The sequence below is a fragment of the Hibiscus syriacus genome, unplaced genomic scaffold (genome assembly GCF_006381635.1).
Source record: "Hibiscus syriacus cultivar Baekdansim isolate YM2019G1 unplaced genomic scaffold, ASM638163v2 tig00111848_pilon, whole genome shotgun sequence".
NCBI classification, from domain to species: Eukaryota; Viridiplantae; Streptophyta; class Magnoliopsida; order Malvales; family Malvaceae; genus Hibiscus; species Hibiscus syriacus.
In genome coordinates, this window is record NW_024063201.1 from 2,079,003 (window position 1) to 2,104,111 (window position 25,109).

At 36.3% G+C, this 25,109-nt stretch overlaps 1 protein-coding gene and 1 pseudogene across 1 annotated transcript; both read left to right on the plus strand.

The window, feature by feature from the left end:
- Positions 1 to 9,893: 9,893 nt before the first annotated feature.
- Positions 9,894 to 13,343, plus strand: LOC120172286. The gene is made up of 4 exons (XM_039179778.1): positions 9,894 to 10,807; positions 11,015 to 11,497; positions 12,192 to 12,485; positions 13,280 to 13,343. Exons 1-4 carry the CDS (start codon positions 9,894 to 9,896, stop codon positions 13,341 to 13,343), a joined length of 1,755 nt encoding a protein of 584 aa, XP_039035709.1.
- An 8,228-nt stretch (positions 13,344 to 21,571) lies between these two features.
- On the plus strand, positions 21,572 to 22,532 carry LOC120172287 (annotated as a pseudogene).
- Positions 22,533 to 25,109: the final 2,577 nt, after the last annotated feature.

Below are 25,109 nucleotides of genomic sequence, written 5' to 3' on the forward strand. Positions count from 1 at the left end.
TCAGAAATGTTCAAATCATGGTTTTCAAGATTGGACGTAAGTGGTGATGTTCTATAATGGAGTAAATGCACCCACGAGGATGATGCTAGATGCCTCGACAAATGGGACATTACTTGATAAATCACATGCTAAGGTATTTGACGTTTTGGATAGGATTGCCAACAACGATTATCAATTTCCATCTACAAGGCTTGGACTTGGGTGAAAATCACATGGAGCATTCGAGCTAGACACTAAGGATTCGGTGTCCACCCAACTTGCTGCTATCACCAATATGCTGAAGAATTTGCAAAGGCTAAGTGAGGTGAGAGAAGTAAAGGTAGCCAATTCAACATGTTTATTATGCCAAGGCAATCACCATGAGAGTGAGTGCCCCACCAATCAAGAATCCATCAACTATGTGGGAAACTACAATCGAGGAAATAATAACCCCTATTCTAACACATATAATTCTGGATGGCGTCAACATCCAAACTTTTCATGGGGAAATCAAGCAACCAGCAATGCTAATCAACCAGTTCGGTAGTAGAATTTTAATGACTCCTAAGGTTTTCATACGAATATGCCATGGCATAATTCTCACTATGGAGGGCCATATTTATCTAACATAAGTTCTTTGGAAGCCAGAATGCAAGAGTTCATAGCAACTACGAAAACCATGCTGCAAGACCATGCGACCTCTATAAAAAACCAAGGAGCCTTGCTTCAGAGCCACAGTTCATCTCTGAGGGCATTGTAGGGTCAAGTTGGTCAAATTGTTGCGACATTACAAGAACGTCGACCAGGACATCTGCCGAGTGACACTAAAGTCACAAAACCTCATGGAAAAGAACAATGCAATGTACTGACTCTACGGAGTGGTACCCAAATCAATGTCGAAGACAAGTTTGGGGGAAGATCAAATAATGATTTACCCCTGTAACCGTGCAAGCTGATCAAGAATTACTATAAGAAACACCAGTGGAAGAGGATAAGGATGAGGGTTCCTCAAGTAAAGTGATTGAGGGAGAAAACAAAAATGCCAAGGCAAATTCTTCTCCCACCCCGTCATTATAAGAAGTCAGACCCCCACTTCATTTCCCGTAAAGACTGAAGAAGCATAACGATGACATTTAATTCAAAAAGTTTGTTGACATTCTGAGTTAACTTCATATCAATGTTCATTTTCTGGAAGCAATGGAACAAATGCCTACATATGCTAAATTCATCAAGGAGATTGTTACCGAGAAAATAAAGGCTAAGCAGTACGAGACAATTGCCACGAAAAAAGAATATTGATTTACCTTAAGCAAGCTACCACCAAAAAGACATAATCCAGGCAGTTTTATCATTCCATGTTCGATAGGAGACAAATATATTGGAAAGGCACTATGTGGCCTTGGATCAAGCGTGAACTTAATGCCTATGTTAATTTTCGTGAAGCTTGGAATAGGAAATGTGAGACACACCTCAGTTATCTTGCAATTAGCCAATCGTTCACATGTTCGTCCCGAAGGGAAAATTGAGGATATCATTGTGCGGGTTGTCAAATTCATATTTCCAGTAGACTTTCTGATTCTGGACTGTAAGATCGATGCCACAGTACCCATAATTTTAGGGAGACCCTTCCTATCTACCGGTCACATTCTTATCAACTGCGAGAAGGGTGAGCTGACCATGAGAGTGGCCGACCAATATGTCACTGTAAATGTCTTTCGTTCTCTCAAATACATGGATGATTATGAAGAATGTCAGAGCATTTTAGAAGTGGATTCATTTATAGCAAGAGAAGATGATCAAGTTTACAATGACATTTGCATTCAGCTGGAAACTGATGAGAGGCTATTTGAAGACTTAAAAACCAAAGAGCCTAAAGACTTTTCTTTCGAGGAGCAGCAGGCTAGCTTCCTCATAGCTAGCCTAGGTACGCATTTTGAACCCCTTAATTTTAAAGAGTTTGTTCCTCCTAAGCCCTCATTACATCATGCTTCTACCCTAGAGCTAAAGAATTTGCCACAACCTCTTAAATATGCTTATCTGGGTAGTAATGAAACTTTACCTATGATTATTTCCTTTTCCCTTACTCCTAACAAAGAATGTAGTTTGCTAAATGTTTTGTCACAGTATAAGAGAGCATTAGGATGGACGATGGTATATATGAAGGGAATAAGTCCAACCATTTGTATGTACAAAATCCTGATGGAAGAATGCCATGGAAAATCCATAAAACCGCAACAAAGATTAAAACCAATCATGAAACAAGTTGTGATGAAAGAAATTCTCAAGAGGCTTGACGCTGGAGTGATTTACCCTATCTCTGATAGTTCTTGGGTGAGTCCCGTCCAATGTGTGCCAAAGAAGGAGGCACGACCGTGGTGACAAGTGAAGATAATGAGTTGTTACCAACACGCACTGTCATCGGGTGGTGAATATGCACGGATTACCACAAAATCAACAAGGCCACCAAGAAGGATCACTTTCTTTTGCCGTTCATCGACCAGATGCAGGATCGACTAGTTGGTAAGCCATATTACTATTTCTTGGATGGATACTTGGGGTATAATAAAATTACCATCGCACCAGAGGACCAAGAGAAGACAACATTCACGTGTAATGCCCCGGTAACTTTTCAGCGCTTCATGTAAGTCATATTTTCTGACATGGTTGAGGATTTTCTAGAAATATTTATGGATGACTTCTCTGTGTCTGGAGATAACTTTGAGAAATACCGTGACAATCTGGAAAAGGTATTCAAATGATGTGAGGAGGTCGATATCGTACTGAATTGGAAAAAATGTCACTTCATAGTGACCGAAGGAATTATTCTAGGCCGAAAATCTCTGCAAAGGGCATTGAAGTGGACAAAGCCAAGATCGAGGTGATCGAGAAGCTACCCCCACCAACTTCTATCAAGGGCATTAGGAGTTTCCTTAGACATGCTGGGTTTTATAGACGATTCATCAAGAACTTCTCCACGATATCCAAGCCCTTATGTACCCTGCTTCAACAAAATCAACATTTGTGTTCGATCAAAATTCTCATGGCACTTTCAATGAGATGAAATAAAGACTTATCTCTATACCTATCGTGGTTCCCCTAGACTGGATGTCACCATTCGAGTTAATGTGTGATGCAAGGATTTTGCCGTGGGAGCTGTGCTTGGGCAACGTAGAGGTAAAATTTTCCATGTTATATATTATACTAGTAGTACCTTAAATGAGGCACAATTGAACTATACTACCACTGAGAAAGAATTACATGGCGTGGTTTTTGCATTTGACAAGTTTAGGCCATACTTGATAGGTTCCAAAGTCATTGTTCACACTATAACTCAGTTATAAAATACTTAGTGAGCAAGAAAGATGTCAAGCCTATACTTGTTAGGTGGATATTACTATTGCAGGAATTTGACCTATAGGTAATAGATAAGAGAGGTAATGAGAACCAGGATGCAGATCATTTATCTAGGCTAGAGAACATTTCAGAATGCCATGACATTTTAGATATTAAAGAAGAATTCCCTGATGAGAAAATTTTATATGCCACGACAATCCCATCGTACGCTGACCTTCATAATTTTCTTGTTAGTGGTATTTTTCCTTATGAATTAAACAACCAGGGTAAGAAGAAGTTTTAGCATAATGTGAAGTTCTATTTTTGGGACAAGCCATATTTGTTTAAACAATGTACCGATCAAATGATTCAACGATGTGTCTCTAAAGAGGAGCAAAAAGACATTATAAACCATTGCCACACAACTCCCTGTGGAGGGCATTTTGGAGGTGCAAGGACTGTTGGTAAGGTTCTCCAATTAGGTTTTTACTGGTCATCACTATTCAAGGATGCTCACAAATTTTACAAGGCATGTGATAGATGCCAACGTACTGGGAGTCTCTCCATCCATCTGACATGATTGAGTAAGCATATTTAGCCCACTGCTCGTGATGTACTTGCTTCACCATCTCATCGGTTGCCTTAACCTCTTTAATCAAAAAAGGAACTCAGATTTCTTGGTACGTGGGAGGTTTAAAACTTGTCCCACATTGCGCCACCACTTCCATTGCTATTTGTAAAACTATCATAATTTAGTGCATTAAACGCCAATACAACATCAAAGAACCAGTTTGACAACTCCATACATGCTTTCTCCCGTAGTTGTTTTTTACATGCTTCATTGATGCTTGGTTGCTTCATTTTCCCATCTTTTCTGCTTTTCACAACTTGTTCGGGTGGTGGGGTGAAAAACATATCAATTGGTCATTTAATTCCCATTTGCTTCTTTGATACTTTACTAGTACTATTACCACTTTTGCGAACACATATACCAACTTCAATAACTTCATCATCCTCGTCATCCCCAAAGTTGTCTACATCATCAAAATCATATAAAACTTCCGCTTCTTTTTTATTTTGAGATTTTTTTCTCCATGTATTCTCTAATCTCCTCACGTACATGAGCTAGACATTTTAGACATCTTGTATTATTATGGTATCTACCCACTATATGTTGTTTACCCCTAAAGAGGAGCAAAGAGACATTATACACCATTGCCACACAACTCCCTGTGGAGGGCATTTTGGAGGTGCGAGGACTGCTGGTAAGGTCCTCCAATTAGGTTTTTACTGGCCATCACTATTCAAGGATGCTCACAAATTTTACAAGACATGTGATAGATGCCAACGTACTGGGAATATTTGCAGACGACACGAAATGTCATTGCAAAATATTCTGGAGATAGAGCTCTTTGACATTTGGGCCATTGATTTTATGGGATTGTTCACATCTTCTTTTGGATACTTATATATTTTACTTACGGTGGACTACGTATCAAAATGGGTTGAAGAGATTGCCACACCGAGGACTGACTCTAAAACTGTGCTCAAATTCCTTCACAATAAAATCTTTACTCGATTTGGAGCACCAAGAGCCATCATCAGTGATGATGGCACTCATTTTGATAACATGCTATTGCCAAGGCATTACAAAAATATAGAGTGCGACATAAGATTTCCACGACATATCACCCACAAACCATTGGGCAAGCTGAAGTGTCCAACCAAGAAATCAAGCAAATCCTAGAGAATATGGTGAACCCTATAAGGAATGACTGGTCCTTAAAACTGGACGAAACGCTCTGAGCTTATCAGAAGACATTCAAAACACCTCTGAGAATGTCACCTTTCAAGATGGTTTATGGGAAAGCATGTCACCTACCTATGGAGTTAGAACATAAAGCATATTGGGGGATCAAGAAGCTGAACTTCGATGCACAATTAGATAGGGAGAAAAGGTTACTCGATCTGAATGAAATAGAAGAGTTTCGAGCACAAGCATATGAAAATGCCCAGCTTTACAAAGAAAAAAACAAGAAGTTACATGATCGAATGCTTTTACCACGACATTTTTATATTGGCGAGCAGGTGCTCTTGTTTAACTCGAGGCTTAACTCTTCCCTGGAAAACTGAAGTCACGATGGTCATGACCATTTGAAGTACAGCATGTTTACCCTCATGGCGCTGTGGATATCAAGAATGTGCACGATGGATCTATTTTAAAGTAAACGACCAGCGTCTGAAGGCTTATCAAGGAGTTTTACCCATACGTGACAAATCATCACTTCTCTTGCACGATATCGAGACTTGCCAAGCATCTTGAAGATGTTGTTACATTTTAGATTTACTTATGTGCATAAATAATATTTTACTTTGTTATTGTTTTATTCCATTTTATTTTAAGTAATTAATTTATTTTTCTTTGCACAATTAGGTACACACAGCCAGCACGTGATGATTGTACAAATGGAAGCAAAAGGAATGGGTGTCAACAAGATAAAATACCCCTTATTTGTTTTTACTTTGTTCTTATCTTTTTCACTTTTTCACTTTGTTTCCATCTCTTCTTCTTCTTCCCTCCTTAGCACCAAAAAGCCATAACTAAAAAGCTTCAAGCTTTTTCATATTTTCTTTGTCTTGTCAACTAACCATGGTGAGATCCCATCCCTCCAGCTCGGCTCCAACATTTCCATCATGTTTCGTGGATGAAGCTGCGCAAGAAAGGTTTAAAAACCTTAAAAACCACCGGGTGTTCTTTGAGTTGGGTTTTATCTTCTCCGAAGAGGAAGATTCCGACCTTGGCAGTGATTTACCTGACATTGTACACCAGAACAAGCGGTAAAAATTTGCCATGCCTCTAGAAAATGTGAACGCATCGCTGGTGAATGAATTCTATGCCAACATCACTGAGCCAAATCAGCATGCTGTGGTGGTTCGTGGTATTTCCATTTGCTTTACTTCTTCTGCTATTAATCACTATTTTAATTTGCAGGGTGTTATAGATAACCATACGACTTTCACGAAAAAGGCAGACAATGAAACTTACCATGACATTTTGGAAGACCTTTGTCTTTCCAACACACAATGGAATGGCCACCAAGTGAGCTGAAGAACTGTGGACCGAGAGAGGCTACAGCCAAGGGCCAAGTTGTGAAATCACTTCATAAAGCACAAGCTTCTCCCTACTTCCCACAACACCACCGTTTCATTACAAAGGATGCTTCTGTTGCACTCTGTTTTAGTAGGGTGTTCCATTGACATAGGCAAAACCATTATGGAACAAGTTCATACCTGTCTGAAGCGACATTCCAGTGCCTTGGTATTTCCAAATCTCATTACGGCTCTCTACCGTAAGAAGAATGTGCCTGAGGTTCAATTTGATGAGATATTGCCTCACATGGCTGGTCTTACAAAGGCCAAGATTCCTATGTTACTTAGATTGAAGGAAGCCAAGGGAAAGGAGAAAGAGGAGAACACTTCTCGTGTTGCTGCAACTCCAAATTCCAGAACAAAACCAGATGCCCTAGAAGAGGTCAGTAAGCGCACTCAAGCAAATGCCGAATAGCTCACCGGCAAAATGATGACCTACTTTTTATATGTCAACCGCCGAGATGAGTTCTTTGCCAATGCTTTCATGGATATTCTCCCGTACACAAATTTTAGTATCCCAGTATTCCCTACCACGCTCTTGCAACCATCTAAAAATGTTGAAGCATCTGAAGATGCTCACCAGCCCGCCAATGAAGAGGTTCACCATCCTGCCGATGAGGAGGAACCAACGATCCTGATCCATTCCACACTCTGTCGCCAATTGAGAATCGAGAAGAAGAGCTCTATCTTACAACTGTATCAACACCCCCGTAGCTTTTTAAGCCATTGGAGGAGGAACAATCTGAAATGTTGTAGCCTGTAGAGCCAAGAAAGAAAGAATAACCTGAAATGATGCAGTATATTCCTTTGTGAATGAGTAGATGCCGTAAGAAAAAGGTGTTTAGGCGTAAAGAGCCTTAACTATCCCCAGTCCTAGAAGGCCCCAGTACTCCACCTGCTGCGCCAGCATCAGACTCTGAACACTCCAACACCACACAACTGAGAAAGCGCACATGTCGCACGACCACCGTACCACCACAAGCATGAAGTCGAGGTACCTTGCATTTCATTGCATTTCATATCATGTAGTTTACTTTTACTGTAGTTTTTATTTAGCATTGAGGACAATGCTTGTCTCAAGTTTGGGGTAGGTAGGGTTCCCAAATCATTGCATGATAGTATTAGTATAATGAATATGCCATGACATTAGTAAGTGTAGAATTATTTTAATAGAATGAATTAGGGATGACCAATGATGATGAACTTTTGATGGCTAGAATAGAATGTATATGACTGTTGAGGATGAAATAACCAACTCTAGGACTTGCTTCTTTGAAACCATTACACGATTGTATGTTTTCCATGCTTGAGGAACTTATAAATTTTTTATAAGAGAATTCTTGAATGTTGTGGCATAAAACTTTGTTAAAGAATGATGAAAACACCACGATGTAAAAAAAGTTGTGAATAAATGCTTCAGCATATATGTAGAAGGGCACTTCGCTATGCCATGGCATTGACTGGAAACTGCATATAAATAAATGGAAGCTATGGCATATGAGTGAATGAAAGTAGTCACGGGATGACTCTACCTGACTAGCTCAAGGGTGGAAGGTATGCTTCCTTTCCCTAAGAGTGTGGGATGGTAGGTGTGATGGTATGACTCCCCTAATACCAGAATTAAGAAAAGAAAAGAAAACAATGCGGGAGTAAAACTTGTAAATGTCGTGGGAAAACAAGAAAGCTTGCTTAGAAAATTTTTAAGTTTGTTAATCATGGACTGGATACAAGCACACACACACCCACACAAAGGATCTTGCCCTAGGGGACACTACTTGATTTCTCAAAATATTCTAGCATATTGAAGCCAAATGTTCTGAGGGCTGAAATTTTATACCATATAACTATTATGCTTCTAAACTTACCATGGTATTTTTATTTTGCTTAATACTATTCATTGCTTGAGGACAAGCAGTAGCTTAAGTTTGGGGGTATGGTAACTCCGTAAAAGATCATATTTGTGACCTTTTCACTTAAGTTATTGATTGTCTAAGAGCCCATTTAGAATCATATAGATGCATTTAGGAGCATATAGTTGCATATGCTAGAATTTTGTTTGTCGCTGCATTTTATTTTGTAATCATTGCTCCTTTATGGGAAAGGTGTTTGTTTGGTGATGTGTAGGATTTGAAAGCAAGGAAAAGAAAAAGGGAAATGGCATGAGATAAGGAGACTACTGAGTAGAATGCAAATATAGAACCATTTGGCATTTCAAGAGCGAACAAAATGAAATAAGATATTTTTAGAGATAACTGTCCCTATCTTTACTTGATCTCTACGCGTGAGGAGACACTTGCCTAGAGAGGACCACGCACTGCTGCTACTGATCCTGTCAGACCACGCCCTGCTGTTGCTGATCTTGTTAGGCCTTAATCTACTACAGCATGATCCTGTCGAGTACCCAGCCAGCTATCCAGGCTGGACCATTGCCAGTTTCCCGAGGAGACCACTGCAAGCTCTGCCTACCCTCACGTGAATGAAGCTTGATTTTGGGTATCTTAGGAATTTCAACACAAAATCCTAGGATAATCCCTATAAATAGAGGATGAAGCCACAATGGAAAAAAAAGCTTTACACACGCCAGTTTGAGCTTATTTTCAAAGAGAAAAATGTATCTTCTTTTTCCGTCAATCGTATTTTCCGTGGCATTCCACTGTTGACAAGCTAGAGGGAGTGGCGTTATAGGCGTCTGGGAGGAGCTAGTTTATTGGGACAGTCTGTAAAATTATAAAAAGCACGACTAAGGTGCAAGAGCGCAAAGGCTCAGTAAACGGGGCCTTTTCAACACTGAAGCGAGGCACGTAGCCTAGGTGCACCTAGGCATAGCAAGGCGCAATAAGGCTCTGAGGCGCGAGGCTCAGTCAAGGAGAAAATCAGGCTCAATATGGGCTTAAAACCTTGTAATTATTACTGCAGTGCCTTCTCTCCTATGGGTCGGCCCCCTAAAACCCTCAATCAACTTTCAATCAGCCTTCTAATCCATACATACTAACCTATCAATCGGTCGTTTCCTCATGTTCTTCGACTGGTGACTGCGACGTTGAATAAGACATCAACAATACTTTGATTAATCAATTCACATAATCAATTATTCCCGTAAGTGATTCTATTCTTCGATTGATCCTTCGATTTATACTGTTAACCATCTATGTTGAAAGAATTTTGTTCTTCTGAAACAAATTCTCTTGATAATAATCGCAATTCGTGCGTATGTGTCTGTTCTTGTTTTTTTTCTTTTCCAAGTATGCAGTTATTCGTATGTGTATGTTCTTGTTTTTTTCTAAGTATGCAGTTATTCATGCGTATATGTCTGTTCTTGATAATCACAGTTTCTCTTATTTAATTTTTATGTTTTCATTTTTCTGGCATCTGGACAATATTGCAGCTATTAATCATCAATGTTTTGCTTTTGGAAAATCTGGTTTGACATTATGACTTCTGAAAATCAGTCATCAACTTCTTCAAAGCAAGATATAGCTTGGAAGTATTGCATTGACATGGGGAAAGGTAAAGTAAAATGTATGTTTCGTGACAAAATCACTTTTGGAGGTATTTATAGGGGTAAACAACATATAGTGGGTGGATACCATAATAATACAAGATGTCTAAAATGTCCAGCTCATGTACGCGAGGAGATTCGAGAATACATGGAGAAAAAATGTCAAAATAAAAAAGAAGCAGAAGTTGTATATGATTTTGATGATGTAGACAACTTTGGGGATGACGAGGATGATGAAGTTGTTGAAGTTGGTATATGTGTTCGCAAAAGTGGTAATAATACTAGTAAAGTATCAAATAAGCAAAAGGGAATTAAAGGACCAATTGATATGTTTTTTACCCCACCACCCGAACAAGTTATGAAAAGTAGAAAAGATGGGAAAATGAAGCAACCAAGCATCAATGAAGCATGTAAAAAACAAATACGGGAGAAAGCATGTATGGAGTTGTCAAACTGGTTCTTTGATGTTGGATTGGCGTTTGATGCACCAAATTATGATAGTTTTACAATAGCAACGGAAGCGGTGGCGCAATGTGGGACATGTTTCAAACCTCCCACGTACCAAGAAATCCGAGTTCCTTTTTTGATTAAAGAGGTTAAGGCAACCGATGAGATGGTGAAGCAAGTACATCACGAGCAGTGGGCTAAATATGGTTGCTCAATCATGTCAGATGGATGGAGAGACTCGGTTGCATACAAAGGCATTATCAACTTTTTAGTTAATTCTCCAAAAGGGTCGATTTTTATCAAATCAATTGATGCTTCGGACATTGTGAAGAATGTCGAACAATTGTTTATTATTCTTGATGATATGGTTGAGGAGGTTGTGAGAAGAATGTCGTTAAGGTGGTAACCGACAATGCTTCTGCATATGTAGCAGCGGGTGATGAAACGTCCATATTAAATTATTATATGTGTATATATTTTTATAATTATATAAGACTTGATACTATTTTAATTTTTATGTCTTTATAGGACGTTTATTGATGGCGAAACGCCCACATTTATACTAGACTCCATGTACTGCTCATTGTCTTGATTTGATGCTTGAAGACATAGGAAAGAATTCGAAAGTTCGTGTCACATTGAAGAGAATGATGGCCTTAAACGGGTTATATATAGTCGTACATGTGTTGTAGACATGATGAGGAAGTTTACTGGGAAAAGAGAGTTGGTGAGACCCACGATAACTAGATTTGCCACTACTTACATCACTCTTCGTTCAATACAAGTTCAAAAGGAAAACCTTAGAAAGATGTTTACTTCTGATGAATGGAGGAAGAGTAAATACTCAAAAGATCAAGGCGGTAAAAGAGTCGCATCCATTGTTTTAATGCCTACCTTTTGGAGTACAATTGTGTATATCCTTAAGATGATGGGTCCTCTCGTAAAAGTACTTAGGTTAGTTGATGGTGAAAAAAGGTTGGCCATGGGCTATGTATATGAGGCTATAGATAGGGAAAAAGAAGCAATTGAAAACTCCTTTAATAATGTGGAGGACAAGTACAAAGTTGTGTTTGTAATTATTGACAAAAGGTGGGAATGTCAACTCTATCAACCATTACATGCGGTCGGGTGTTATTTGAATCCTCAATTATTCTACTAAAATCCCCAAATTCAAGAGGATAAAGAGGTGATGATCGGGTTGCTTAAAAGCATTGAGAGATTAGTGTCGAGTGTTGTTGATCAAGGTAAAATAGAGGACCAATTGTCACTTTATAGGAACGCCGAAGGTATATTTGGGATGATAATATGCTTACGTCAAAGAGAAGCAAAGTCATCAGGTTACTTTCTTTATAAATATTTAAAGTAATATAAAACAAATTTAATTTTTTCTTGTTCTAAAACTTGTTCTAAAATATTTATTTACAGCCAAGTGGTGGGCTTATTTTGGCAATGATGCACCGAAATTAAAAAAGTTTTCCATCAAAGTCCTCAGCCTTACGTGTAGTGCAAGTGGTTGTGAGAGAAATTAGAGTATTTTTAGCCTTGTAAGTAATTAAGATATAATTTAAGAAACATCATAAGTAATGTTTTTGACTCTTGATTATTTTGTTATAATTTGGCAGCTTCATAACAAAAGAAAAAACTGACTTGCACAAACTCAGCTCAATAATTTAGTCTATGTGAAATATAATCGAGCGATAAAGAGGCGTTATAATCATCGTGATGTCATTGATCCAATCTCTTTTGATGACATTGATGAAAGTAACGAATGGTTTCTTGGTAGAATGGATGAGGAAGAAGAAGAAAATGAAGATTATGTGTTTGATGATGACAATTTGACATGGAGGGATGTTGGTATAGCTTCTAAACCTTATGAGTGTGACCATAATACTAGAAGAAAGAACGTTGCTAGTTCAAGCTCGAAAGGAAAGGAAAAAGCTAGACCACACTTTGTAGATGAAGATGATGAAGATGTTATGCTAGAGGAGAGTGACACTGAAGAAGAAGACATTGAGGATTGTGAGACGAATGAGGAGGAAGATGATGACATACCACTTGATGATGATGATGAGGATGAGTTTGATGTTTGATGATGATTATCAGTGACTTTATTTGATGTTTTATTTATGCATGTTGGATATTTTTGTTAAACTTAGTACTTGATTATGCTTGTTGATAGCTTTTATTACGTTAGGTTGGTATTTTGAGTTCGAGAATGAACTCTATTAAAGCCTAATATTGGGTATCTATGATATTTAAGTTTGACTGCATTAATATATACATGTATTACAATTTTTTGGATATCATACGCCTCGCCTTCGTGAATCCCGCGTCTTTCATGCACCTCGTGCCTCAAGGCTCTAGGACACTTTGCGCCTCGATGTGCCTTGAGCCTTTGATAACTTTGATTGTCTGTGGTGGTCGAGGGAAGCTCTGAAAGTGCACGTTGAAGGCTTTTCCTCCTTCCCTTTGCTCTTGGCTTTCATATTTTATCATTTGGGTCGTAAGGAATGGATTAACATGTTTTGCGCTTGATATATTCGAACCCCACCATGAACTAGGTGTATGTTTTATCTATTTTGTTTATGAAGCTTAGTGCTTTTAGGTTGTATGAGCTATGAGAGTAGCCATTCCTTAGGAGATTACTTAGTGTTCGAGAGAATGTCTAGGTAGTACATCCTTAGTGTTCGAGAGAAACTAGGGAGGAACCATATAAGCAAGGGGTTATAGATAGTAACTAGGCCTAATCCACCTTAGAGATAAGGATAGGATTTCAATCGAATAAAAGGAGTTTGCGTGAACGATGGGTTAGATGTTAATGTTGTCGCAAAAAGGTATTTCTGAGATATATCATGTTATATGGACCAATAGGATCACTGTATTGGCTTATGCCAACCGGTTTGCCAAGGCATCTTCCGTCTGTCCAGTCACTTAACTAGAGATAGCATAGGGCACCCTTAGTAAACTCTGTAGGGAAGATAAGGCATAGAAGTAAGACCATTATGAGAGGTAGACTTGAATTTCCTAAGTGACTCCTATAATTCATTCCCAGAGTAGCTTGTCGTGCGAGGAATTTAAAGTCCTAGTAATTAAATCTAACCTTTACATTTTATTTTTCCTTCACATTTCCATTTGTTTGCACTCAACACAATATAATTTGCCACAACATCTCCACCTGATACCATTTTACCATCATTACATTTCCACAACAGCCATTTTATCTTGCCACAATATTCTCATTTGTACATACTATCAATAACTTTACTTAGGTGACATAGTAAAGTGCTTTGATTGAACTTATCAATTTCCTCCAATCCCTATGGAGATGATACTCACTCATCAATGTATTACTTGTTCGATTGTGTATACATGTACATATTTCCACACCTATATATAGTAGTCACAAAACAACGGACAATACTCTAGGGTTTAAAATTAGTTTATACTCGATTTGTTACCTCAAAAATAATTTTATATTCAAATGTCCGAATCAAATATAATCTTAAAATTTCTTTAAAAATTTTAAATAATTTTTGGTATATCTAAATATCAAAGTATGTTTAACACCATGTCGAATAAGCTTGCTCACGTTTCCATTTGGACAATGAAAGTTATGTTAATCTCATATGCCAACTTTCGCAAGTATTCAAGGTATATGGATTTGAGTTCCCCCATAGGTGATGACAAAGACCCAAATGAGATTCAAACATGGCTTACAATTATACCAAATTTGTTGTTATTAAGGGAGTCAGGTCATCCAAAATCTACTTGAATTCATTATGCTATTGATATTCGAGAGACGTCAAAAGAAACTATGAGATGTAAACATTGCAGAAACCTGGGCCACATTAGGAAAAATATCCATATCTTTTATCATCACTTAACTGTTGACCATTACTTATATAATTGTATTTTTTTATATTTCAATTTATGTGATTTTATTTTCTTGTATTTTTCTTCTATTGTATGTATTTTATTTTATATTTTATATAAATATTATTAATGTTATATATATATATATATATTCATTAGAGTTTATATTCTACGATTTAGGTATATATGGTTTATAAATTAATATTTTCATTTTAATGTTTCAATGATTACATTTTAGGGAGACAATTTTTATGATTAATGATTTATGATTTATAAGGTTTAATTTGTGTTTATAATTTAATGTTTAGGGTTTATTATTTTTGGTTTAGGGTTTATTTCTTTTTAGTCATGTAAACAAACCAAACAAACATGAACAGGGTATGTCATGTTCGTTCGTTTAACTTTAACCGAACAAATGAACAAACACAAAATTTCTTGTTCGTGTTTGTTTGTTAAGAAATGTAGCTTGTTCATGATCATTCATGTTTATTCATTTAAATGATAAACAAACAAAAATGAAAGAATATAAACGAACGAATGTAAACGAACATAAATGAACACCATAAACAAACGTAAATGAACATAAACGAACAAAAACAAACGAATGTAGACGAACATAAATGAGCACAATAAATGAGAATCAACAAACATAAAAAAAACCTTCACAAACATAACAAATGAACATAATCAAACAAAATAAATGAACATAAACGAACGTAAACAACAACAACAACAATAACCACATAAAATTCATTATTCATTAATGTTACCTACAACTTCGTAGTTAAAATTATTTGGGTTTTCAATAGGTATGATTTATATTTTCTTTAATTGATTTAAGTTTAAATTTTTTTGGGTTTTAAAATATTAATGATTATGTCTTAATATTTTAAATGGGTATAGAGATTCGATTGAATATAAACGAACATACACAGACATAAATGAATGAACATAAACGAATGGATTATCGAACGTTCACGAACGTAAATGAACGAACGAGATATTTGTTCGTGTTCGTTCATTTAATTAAACGAACATAAAATCTTGCTAATGTTCATTCGTTTAATAAATAAATGAACATAAACGAATTTCCCACCGCTCGCTGAACGATCAGTTCATTTACGGGCCTAGTTCTTGTGAATAATATTTTTAATTTTAACCTGACCCTAAACCATTTTAACCTACAAACCCTAGACCACTTTAACTTAAAACATTTAAATCATTCAACCAACCCTAACTGATATGATCTCGTTTATGTGTTCTGAGTCATATACTCTGTTACCCAATCGTGATTCTAGTAAGAAATTCACAGTGCTTTGATTGTAGACTGAAAATACACAAACAACTTTACAAGAAACAAATTGATATAAGTAAATTGAAAATGAAAGGTTGTATGTTATGTTAAAGTGGTTTGAAGGTGATAGAAGAGTGATGGTTGTTGTGGTTTAATGAAATGAAGGAAAGTGAGGAAAGTGTAGTGGTGATAATAATTTATAGTGTGGAAAAATGGAAGTAAGGTGAAAGTAAAAGATGTTATGGTGTGGGAGATGAATGATAAAATAAAAAGTATGGATTGTGACCCGCTAGCTATATGGAGCTAGGAACCAACAATATACAAAGATGGAATCGAAGTGATAGAGGATGGAACGTGACCCACTAGCTATTGACGAGCTAGGAACAAAAGTTATAAAAAATGAAATGGAGGAAGGCATCAAGACTGACAAGAAACTGATAGAGTTCTAATCCAAGAACTAAAATGAATGGCAATCTTTGAAAGAGTTTATTATGCAAAAAAGTTCTTTGTGCAAATGCAATGAAGGTGCCTATTTATAGTGTTGAGATAATTCAAGCCTTAAATTCGTCCAAAAAGGAGGGGTGACGCTTGGGTTGCCTTGCTTTTCTTGCAAATGGAAGAAAAAAGGATAAATGAAGTTATAGGATGCATGTGGACATCCTACATGTCCAAATCAGATTATCTCTTCAAATTCTTTTCTGATTTTTCACTTATTTTGGTGGTTAAATGAAATAAAATCAGCCTTCATTGCTTGTTCCCTTGTAGAATATGACCAGCCTTCAAAAGATGATAAAGGCCTTGAATGCTAAGTTTTGAATTCTAGTTATTGCATGTCACCTTGCTTGAACATGAATGGCCTTCAATGGGTGATAAAATTAACCTTTACTGCCTTGAATTGGTGAATTAAGATGGCCATCAATTGTTTGTCTCTTGGTAGAAGATGAAAGGACTCTTCCTTGGCTCAAACTCATCCAAATCATCCTTGTATAAAATTCCCGTATTGAAAATTCCAGCATGTACTATCTTCTGTAAATCATATCTCAAGCTCCCGATTTCATATTGAGGTGTTTCAAAAGGCGTTGAAAAGGTAAAAGATAGAGGAATAATTCCCCAATTGATTTATGGGCCCAAAAACATCTGTATCAAATCCAGAATTGGAAGACATTCTGATTGATATTCTTGTATCTGTTGAAACCGTTCAACTTCTCTCATGCACCTAGACAGAAAGGTGAACTTTATTCAATCTTTAATTGAAAACATGCATGAAACAATTAAGAGTTAGTTTAATAAATGCACTAGTTTGATGAATGAACTAGTTTAATTAATGAACTAACTTTATTCAATGAACTAGATGCATGAATAGAGTAGCTTACTAAATGATCTAAATATGCATAATTGAACTACTTCCCTAAATGAACTAGATACTTTAAATGCAATGCATGATTAAATGAAAAAAAACTTATTAAATGCAATGAATGTCATGCAACTAATAAAACTCATGCAAATGCATGTAATGAATGATATCATATGATAAGCATATCCCAATAGGTAAATACAAACATATGATAAAATATAGTGCATAAATGAGTATAGGATGAAGTAAGGTTGAACTCCCTTTGAATCAGCCTTGGTGGACTTCAATGATTTAATCCGATCAAGATGAAAGTTAGGGTTGATTAGGATCACATTATTCCCTCTCTCTTTAATGCGATTTGTCCCCAAATCGAAACTTGCTACAAAAGGAAACAATCTCGACTTCCTTTTAGTTGGGAACGTCTTCATTATTGTTTTGCACAAACATCATTCTTTGGAATTAAGTTTTTCTTACTTGTGCACTTCATTTCCATGTTGTTCATCAGAATAGGTATATGTTTTTTTCACTCATTCTTTTTGTTCCTTTGCATCCTCATGAGGGTGGGTGGAGAGTCTTGACCTTTGAACTCCTTCAAGTAGGTAGGTTACACCATCTCCTTTAATCTTTGTGCCCTTCCATATGATGGCTCTTGAGTAGGTGGACGATACTTGCTTCATACTCTTGAATCGACTGATTTTGGGCAGAATATATATTTATAGAGTGGCCTTGTTTTTGTTGGGACAATCTTCCTCCAAATGAAAATGGAACTTGTACTCATAGGTAGGTAAGATAACTCCACACACATGAATTATTTTGCTATAAAATATGCCAAAATTAGAAAATGAAAAACAATTAATAGAATGAATGGAAATAGCAAACCATGGAGGATGGTTGATGATCTTACTGGGCATCGATTCCTTGGTGATATAAAACTTCATTGGATCCTTCTTTGACACATGATTAAAGCATTGACGATGTTGGATCATCTTTAGGATAGGAAATATGTATGAAATGTCTCTTGAAGTTAACTTCTCGTCATCCTGCAACAATGAAAATTCAAGAATAGAAGAATAATGGTTAAGGTTGTTAGTGCAAAATGAAATTTGACATTCTCTCTCTTTTGCACAAACAATTTCTTTTTCAAACTCATCTTTTTCACTCTCATCTTTTTTTTGAATTTCTTTTTCAATGTCACTCTTTTTCGCTTTTTCTTTGAAAATCTCCTCTTTCCCCCTTTTTTCACAAAATTCGTTTTCTCCGTTCTGAATTTATTTTTCAACTCTTATGTCTCTTTCTTTGTTGCAAATATTTCCTTTTTCTAGTTGTTTTTGCAATTGTGTTTCTTTGAAAAAATTGTTAAAACATTCTTGAAGACGAGCTAGACTTTATGGATTAAAAGATGCAAAATTCCTTGGCTCACTTCGCGTTGAACTTTTGAAATTGCTTCTAGTTAGAAAATTAGGGTCCTCCTTGTAAGATCTTCTGCTACAATTGGGTGTAGAACTAGAAAAATATCAAGTGTTGTCTCTCTTTTTTAGTTGTGTTTTGATCTTCGTTGGACGCGTTTTTGAACAAGAAGGCCGTTCTATCATTCGCTCCAATTTCTTTGAGATTGGATCGAGATGCTTTTGAAACAAACTCCTTATCTCTCGTGTCATGGCTTGCATTTGCAAGTTTGGTGCACCACCATAATTTTGGTCGTCACCTCCTGAAATATGAGAATTGTCTCTAGAAGTACGAGACAATATTAGTAATAAAAATTGAAAAATAGATCTCACCAACACAAAACCTCACCAATACACTCCAAAGAAAAAAATTAATGTCACTCCACTCGTGTTTCACTCGGGATGACTTTTACCCTTGATGTTGCCTTTTATTACTCTTGCTTTCTTTTAAAGTTCTTGTGGAACTCCCTCGAGGCTTACAAGGTGTCTTGTAGACTTCGGTTGAAACAGTTGTGGCTTGGTTAGAGAATAATGTAAGTAAAGAAAGAAAAGAAATAACGAAGATGAGAATAGATAATTAAATCGTAAAGATAATGAAATAAATGATGAAACGAATATGAAACCTTCTTAATTATCTTTTTTCAAAGATGAAAAAGATTGCTCTTGCCCTCTTTAAATTTTTCTTTTTTTCTTTCTTTTTTTTCAAATTTTCCGCTTTTTTTCTTTTTTCACTAACCGGGAGTGAGAAAATGATACACTTACTAAATCGGTTCGCTCTGATACCAAATGATATGATCCCGGTTATGTATTCCGAGTCATATACGATGTTACCCGATCGTGATTCTAGTAATAACTTCACAGTGCTTTGATTGAAGACTGAAAATGAACAAATAACGTTACAAGAAAAAAATTGATATAAGTAACTTGAAAATGAAAGGTTGTAGGTTATGATAAAGTGGTTTGAAGGTGATGGAAGAGTGATGGTTTTTTTGGTTTAATGAAATGAAGGAAAGTGAGGAAAGTGTAGTGGTGATAATAATTTATAGTGTGGAAAGAATAGAAATAAGGTGAAAGTAAAAGATGTTATGGTTTGGGAGATGAATGATGAAATAAAAAATATGGATTGAGACCCACTAGCTATATGGAGCTAGGAACCAACAATATACAAAGATGGAATCGAAGTGATAGAGGATGGAACGTGACCCACTAGCTATAGGGAAGCTAGGAACCAACATTATAAAAAAAGTGAAATGGAGGAAGGCTTCAAGACTGACAAGAAACCGATAGATTTCTAATCCAATAACTAAAATGAAAGCAACCTTTCAAAGAGTTTATTATGCAAAAAAGTTATTTGTACAAATGCAATGGAGGTGCCTATTTATAGTGTTGATAGGCACCATATGAAGAGTTTTTACAATTAAAATAAAACAATCACCTAAATACAATTCAATTCAATTAAATGACTTGTCATTCTTCTTATCCTTTGATGGTTGGACATGTAGATTGAAAATGGATGAATTAAGCATTAATTTAAGATAATTCAAGCCTTAAATTCGTCCAAAAAGGAGGGGTGACTCTTGGGCTGTCTTGCTTTGCTTGCAAATGGAAGAAAAAAATGATAAATGAAGTCATAGGATGCATGTGGACATCCTACATATCAAAATCAGCTTGTCTCTTCAAATTCCTTGCTGATTTTATTACTTAATTTGGTGGTTAAATGAAATAAAATCAACCTTCATTGCTTGTTCACTTGTAGAATATGATCAGCCTTCAAAAGATGATAAAGGCCTTGAATGCTGGTTATTGCATGTCACCTTGCTTGAACATGAATGGCCTTCAAAGGGTGATAACATCAACCTTGAATGCCTTGAATTGGTGAATTAAGATGGCCATCAATTGCTTGTCTCTTGGTAGAAGATGAAAGGACTATTCCATGGCTCAAAATCATCCAAATCATCCTTGTATAAAATTCCCGTAATGAAAATTCCAGCATGCACTATCTTCAGTAAATCGATCATATCTCAAGCTCCCTATATCGGATTGAGGTGATTCAAAAGGCGTTGGAAATCTAAAAGATAGAGGAATAATTTTCAATTGATTTCTGGACCCAAAAACATCTGTATCTCATCCAAAATTGGAAGACATTCTGACTGATATTGTTGCATATGTTGAAACCCTATAACTTCTCTCATGCACCTAGACAAAAAGGTGAACTTTATTCAATCTTTAACTGAAAACATGCATGAAACAATTAAGAGCTAGTTTAATAATTGAACTAGTTTAATGAATAAACTAGTTTAATTCATGAACTAACTTTATTCAATGAACTAGATGCATGAATGAAGTAGCTTACTAAATGATCTAAATATGCATAAATGAACCACTTCCCTAAATGAACTAGATACTTAAAATGCAATGCATGATTAAATGAACAACACACTTATTAAATGCAATGAATGTCATGCAACTAATAAAACTCATGCAAATCCATGCAATGAATGATATCATATGATAAGCATATCCCAAGAAGTAAATACAAACATATGATAAAATATAGTGCATAAATGAGCAGGTATAGGATGAAGTAAGGTGGAACTCTCTTTGAATCAACCTTGGTGAACTTCAATGATTTAATCAAATCAAGACGAAAGTTGGGGCTGATTGGGACCACATTACTAATCCTAAACCGAAATGGCATTCAAAGGCACGCGCCCTACAACGCGCTTTCAAAGGCTCGCCCCCTAAAACGCGCCTTACACTGTGGTGTGCGAAATCAGCCAAGGCTCGTCCTGTGAAACAAGTCTTCGTGCAACAAGTCTTCGTGCAACGTAGGTAATGCTTATTCACAAAATGCTCATCTTTCTCATTTTGTCAAAAAAAAAAGTGTTACATTAGTACATATTCGAGAATGACTCTTAACTTGATTTTTTAAGGTTATTTTTGGATAAAATTACCTCAATTTATGTTTTATTGCCCAAATGGGCAAAGGCTGATGAATGTTATACTCATCATTTTCAATCTCATCTATGAGAGTATAATTTTTTTATTTTGATATTATTTTCCGATCCTAAAGAAATACAATGATAACATTAATTTATTGTAATATTACAAATTCTTTTGCTTTATTTTAATAGATAATTAATAAAAAAAACTATAATTTTGTGATGGGTTGAGTTGTAAGTGTTTTTGGCGGAGGAATGCTTGGCACATACTCCTTTTTAAGTTCCAAATCTTTCTTTGCATCACTTTCTCATGCTTTTTACAAAGAGATATAGGGATTTAGAGAGAGAGAAAGATAAAGCTTTGATCTTTGATCTTTGCTTGTGTTTGGTGACAAGGGAGAAGCACAAATGCAAAATCTGTGCTCGAAGGTTCTCCAGTGGCAGAGCTTTAGGAGGTCACATGAAAGGTCACTTAACAAACCAACTCAGTAACCGTTCCGACTCAGCTTCTTCTTCTTCGTCTTCATCAGGCGAAGAGCAAGAGAAAGGCAAGGGAACCGAGTCTTTGGCTTATGGGTTAAGAGAGAATCCCAATATGAGTTTCAGGTTTGCAGATCCTGAATTCTCATTTGCACCTGATTCTGGATCCCCCGTCCAAGACAGAGAGAGTGACACCGAGTCGAGAAACCCAACTCGGAGACGATCTAAGAGAAAACCAAAGATGGGTACTGTTAATAATGCAACAACCGACGAAATCAAGAAACTTAAGCTGTCAACTAGTCTAACCAGTTTGATCGACTCACCACCGGCCGAGCCGGAACCGGTGAGTTCAGTTTCCGATACTTCCCTCGAAGAAGATGTTGCTATGTGCCTTATGTTGCTGTCAAGAGATGCTTGGAAAAGGAACAATGTGGAGCGGAAATCTCATAAAAGAGTTCGTTCTGAAACTAAAAAGCCCGGCAAATTCGCCGCCGTCGCCGTTATCGGCGATAACAGCAAGTGATTCGAGTGCCCATTTTGTTGCAGAGTTTTCGGGTCGGGACAAGCGCTTGGCGGTCACAAGAGATCTCATTTGCTTGCTTCAGCTTCTTCATCAAACAATGCTGCAAATTCAGGCAAATTTGACAACAATTTGATAGATCTAAACTTGCCAGCTCCATTGGAAGATGATGAGTTTAGTGTTTATCAGATGCATAAAAGTCGAATACTTGGGTGAATTCACGTGGATCTGATACTCAATACTTTCAATGTTTTGTTTTTCCTGCATATTTCTTGCTCTTTTCACTCTAGTTTGTAATATTTCTTTCATTCATGGATGAATCATGAATGTTTTCCTTTGGCTGGTAATCTTTCTACGATCTTCATTGCTGCTGACCCACAATTCATTTGTTTGATTTTCCCGGAAAATTGTTTGAGAAAGCTCAACTGTTTTTGTTTTGCATTTTCACTAGAAAAGTACATTTTTTTCTCTTGTTCCAAGAATTTGCGACATTACTCTTCTGTGAAACTGTTGAGTAACTGAAGCAGCCATTGTTGTCTGTTGAGGTACTAGAATAGAAATGACATGTATCAAGTTTCACTTAAAGTGTACCCCATGTCAGAAAAAAAATACTAAAGCATTTTCTTGCTTGCTTGTGGAACAAGCACTAGTCTCTGCACTGCAAGTACCAGAGGTGTTCAATTCTGTTAGCATGTCCTGCTTCTCGTTTTTTTTTTCCAGCTGTGTATAGAATTTATTTATTTAGAAAATGTATAGAATCAAATGAATGATGGATAAGCTTACTGAATCATTGGGATGAATGATGTACGGCAACTTTAATATATGATTAAGTAAAGGGAAATATTAATATTTTTTAATATTTTCGGTAAAATTTTATCTAAAATATTATTTTTTACTAGAAATGATAGTATTAAGCGTTACTTAAAATGTTTAACATTTTCGGCAAAACGTTATATAAAACATTATTTTTTTCTATTAGAAATGTTAATATATTTCCGGTAAAACGCTATGTAAAACATTATTTTTTCTACTAGAAATGTTAATATTAGGCGCTACATAAAATGTTATTTTTTTATCGGAAATTAGGTAGCGAAATTAATATTTCCGGTAAAAAAAATAATGTAGTAACGCTTTACCAGAAATGTTAAAAAAATTAACTTTTCCAATAGGGCATTTCATTAGCCGTATAATAAGACTGTCGTACAACAGAATTACCCGAAGCATTGGGTTTTACTTTTACAATTGTGTTTTGTTTTGGTTCGAAAGAGAGTTTTTTTAAGGTAAACTACGAAAATGGTTACTAATGTTTCGATAAGTGCTCTTTCTTACTACTTATGTTTTAAAAGTCACAAATCGGTCATTAGTATTATCGTTTGTTATAAAATAATCATTCGATGTCAACCGCCATTAACAATCGTTACTGTAGTAACTGAATGCTGACGTAGCACATTAAACTAGCTGACTCATCATTTTTAACCGACTATTTGACTCTTCTTTTTCTTTATAAACCACATACGTAACAGCGATTCTCATCAAAACCTATATATACACATTCAAACATCTGAAACATAGTACTTGTGCTCTTTCAAGTTTCCAAAAGGTTACAATCTAGAGCCACACACATAAGTTCCTACTAAAACCTAAATACATGCACACATAAGTTTCGAGATAATCTTGGATATAACGTCATCGTGAAATGCAAATTGGTTTCTGCAATGCAGCAACTGTACAACCTCGGTCTGATCATTTCCGCCATTTAGCAATTTTTATCAACAACTCTACTAGTTGCCACTACTCCCACAAAAACTCAATCTCTTTAAAAAATCAGAAGGAAAAACAAAACAAAAGAGAGTCAATAGAATTCAAATCAAAACCAATGAATATCACGGCAATGATACTAAAATCAATCAAAGGCTCACCTTGTATACATCAATAAAGTATACAATCTATGATGACAATCGACCTTTGTATGACGTAACAACTGCGCCAACAATGAACACAGAGAACTTGAATTGTGAATGAACAAAAAAAGAAAAAGGAAAGTAAGCATTTAAGATACTAACTAATGATCTAAGATAAGGCGTAATAGAGAAGGAAACCGGGAGAAACATGTTAAAAGCTAAAACCCAATAAATGAGAAACTAATTTTTGATGCAGTTGCAAGCACTCCGACATGCATGCTCTGACTTGAAATCATTGACGATGGCATTATACTATGTTGCCGAACAACACGCCTCACTCCAACACGAAGCTCGTCCTTTTCCCCTCTAGATAACCAAGTTAAATAGAAGAATCTTAAACTATAACAAGTTTAGGAAGGTGTAGACACTAATTTTTTTTCATTTTAAAATTGTTATTATTATTATTATAATTATAAGTATTATTATTATTATAATTATAAGTATTATTATTATTATATTATTATTAATAAATAATTACAAGGCCCAATATTGGAGCCCGTTTACATGCCCAGTCCCAACCAGAACCTACCCAATAGTAACCCTAAACTCCTAGGGTTTCAATCTTCTTCTCTAGCCGCCAGCCAATATCAGCCGTTGGATCTGGAGTAATCCAACGGCCCAGAAGAGCCCAACATGAAGCCCTAGAGTTTCATAACCCTAGGTTATCATCTCCAACCGCCGCTTCCAACAGCCGCCACCTCTACTGCCAGGTGCTCGAACCCACTGCAGCCACGACGTCGCCGCCTCCGCCTCGACGAAGCCTCCAGAAGGTCTACACTGGCCGTCCACGACAGCTACTATATGGTGAGTCACCACATAGTTCGGTGACTCA

Coding starts and splice junctions, on each gene's coding strand:
- LOC120172286 (XM_039179778.1), top strand. CDS start 9,894: ATGACTTCTGAAAATCAGTCATCAACTTCTTCAAAGCAAGATATAGCT. Junction 10,808..11,014: donor GTGAGAAGAATGTCGTTAAG/GTGGTAACCGAC, acceptor TGATGCTTGAAG/ACATAGGAAAGAATTCGAAA. Junction 11,498..12,191: donor TTTGTAATTATTGACAAAAG/GTGGGAATGTCA, acceptor GTTTCTTGGTAG/AATGGATGAGGAAGAAGAAG.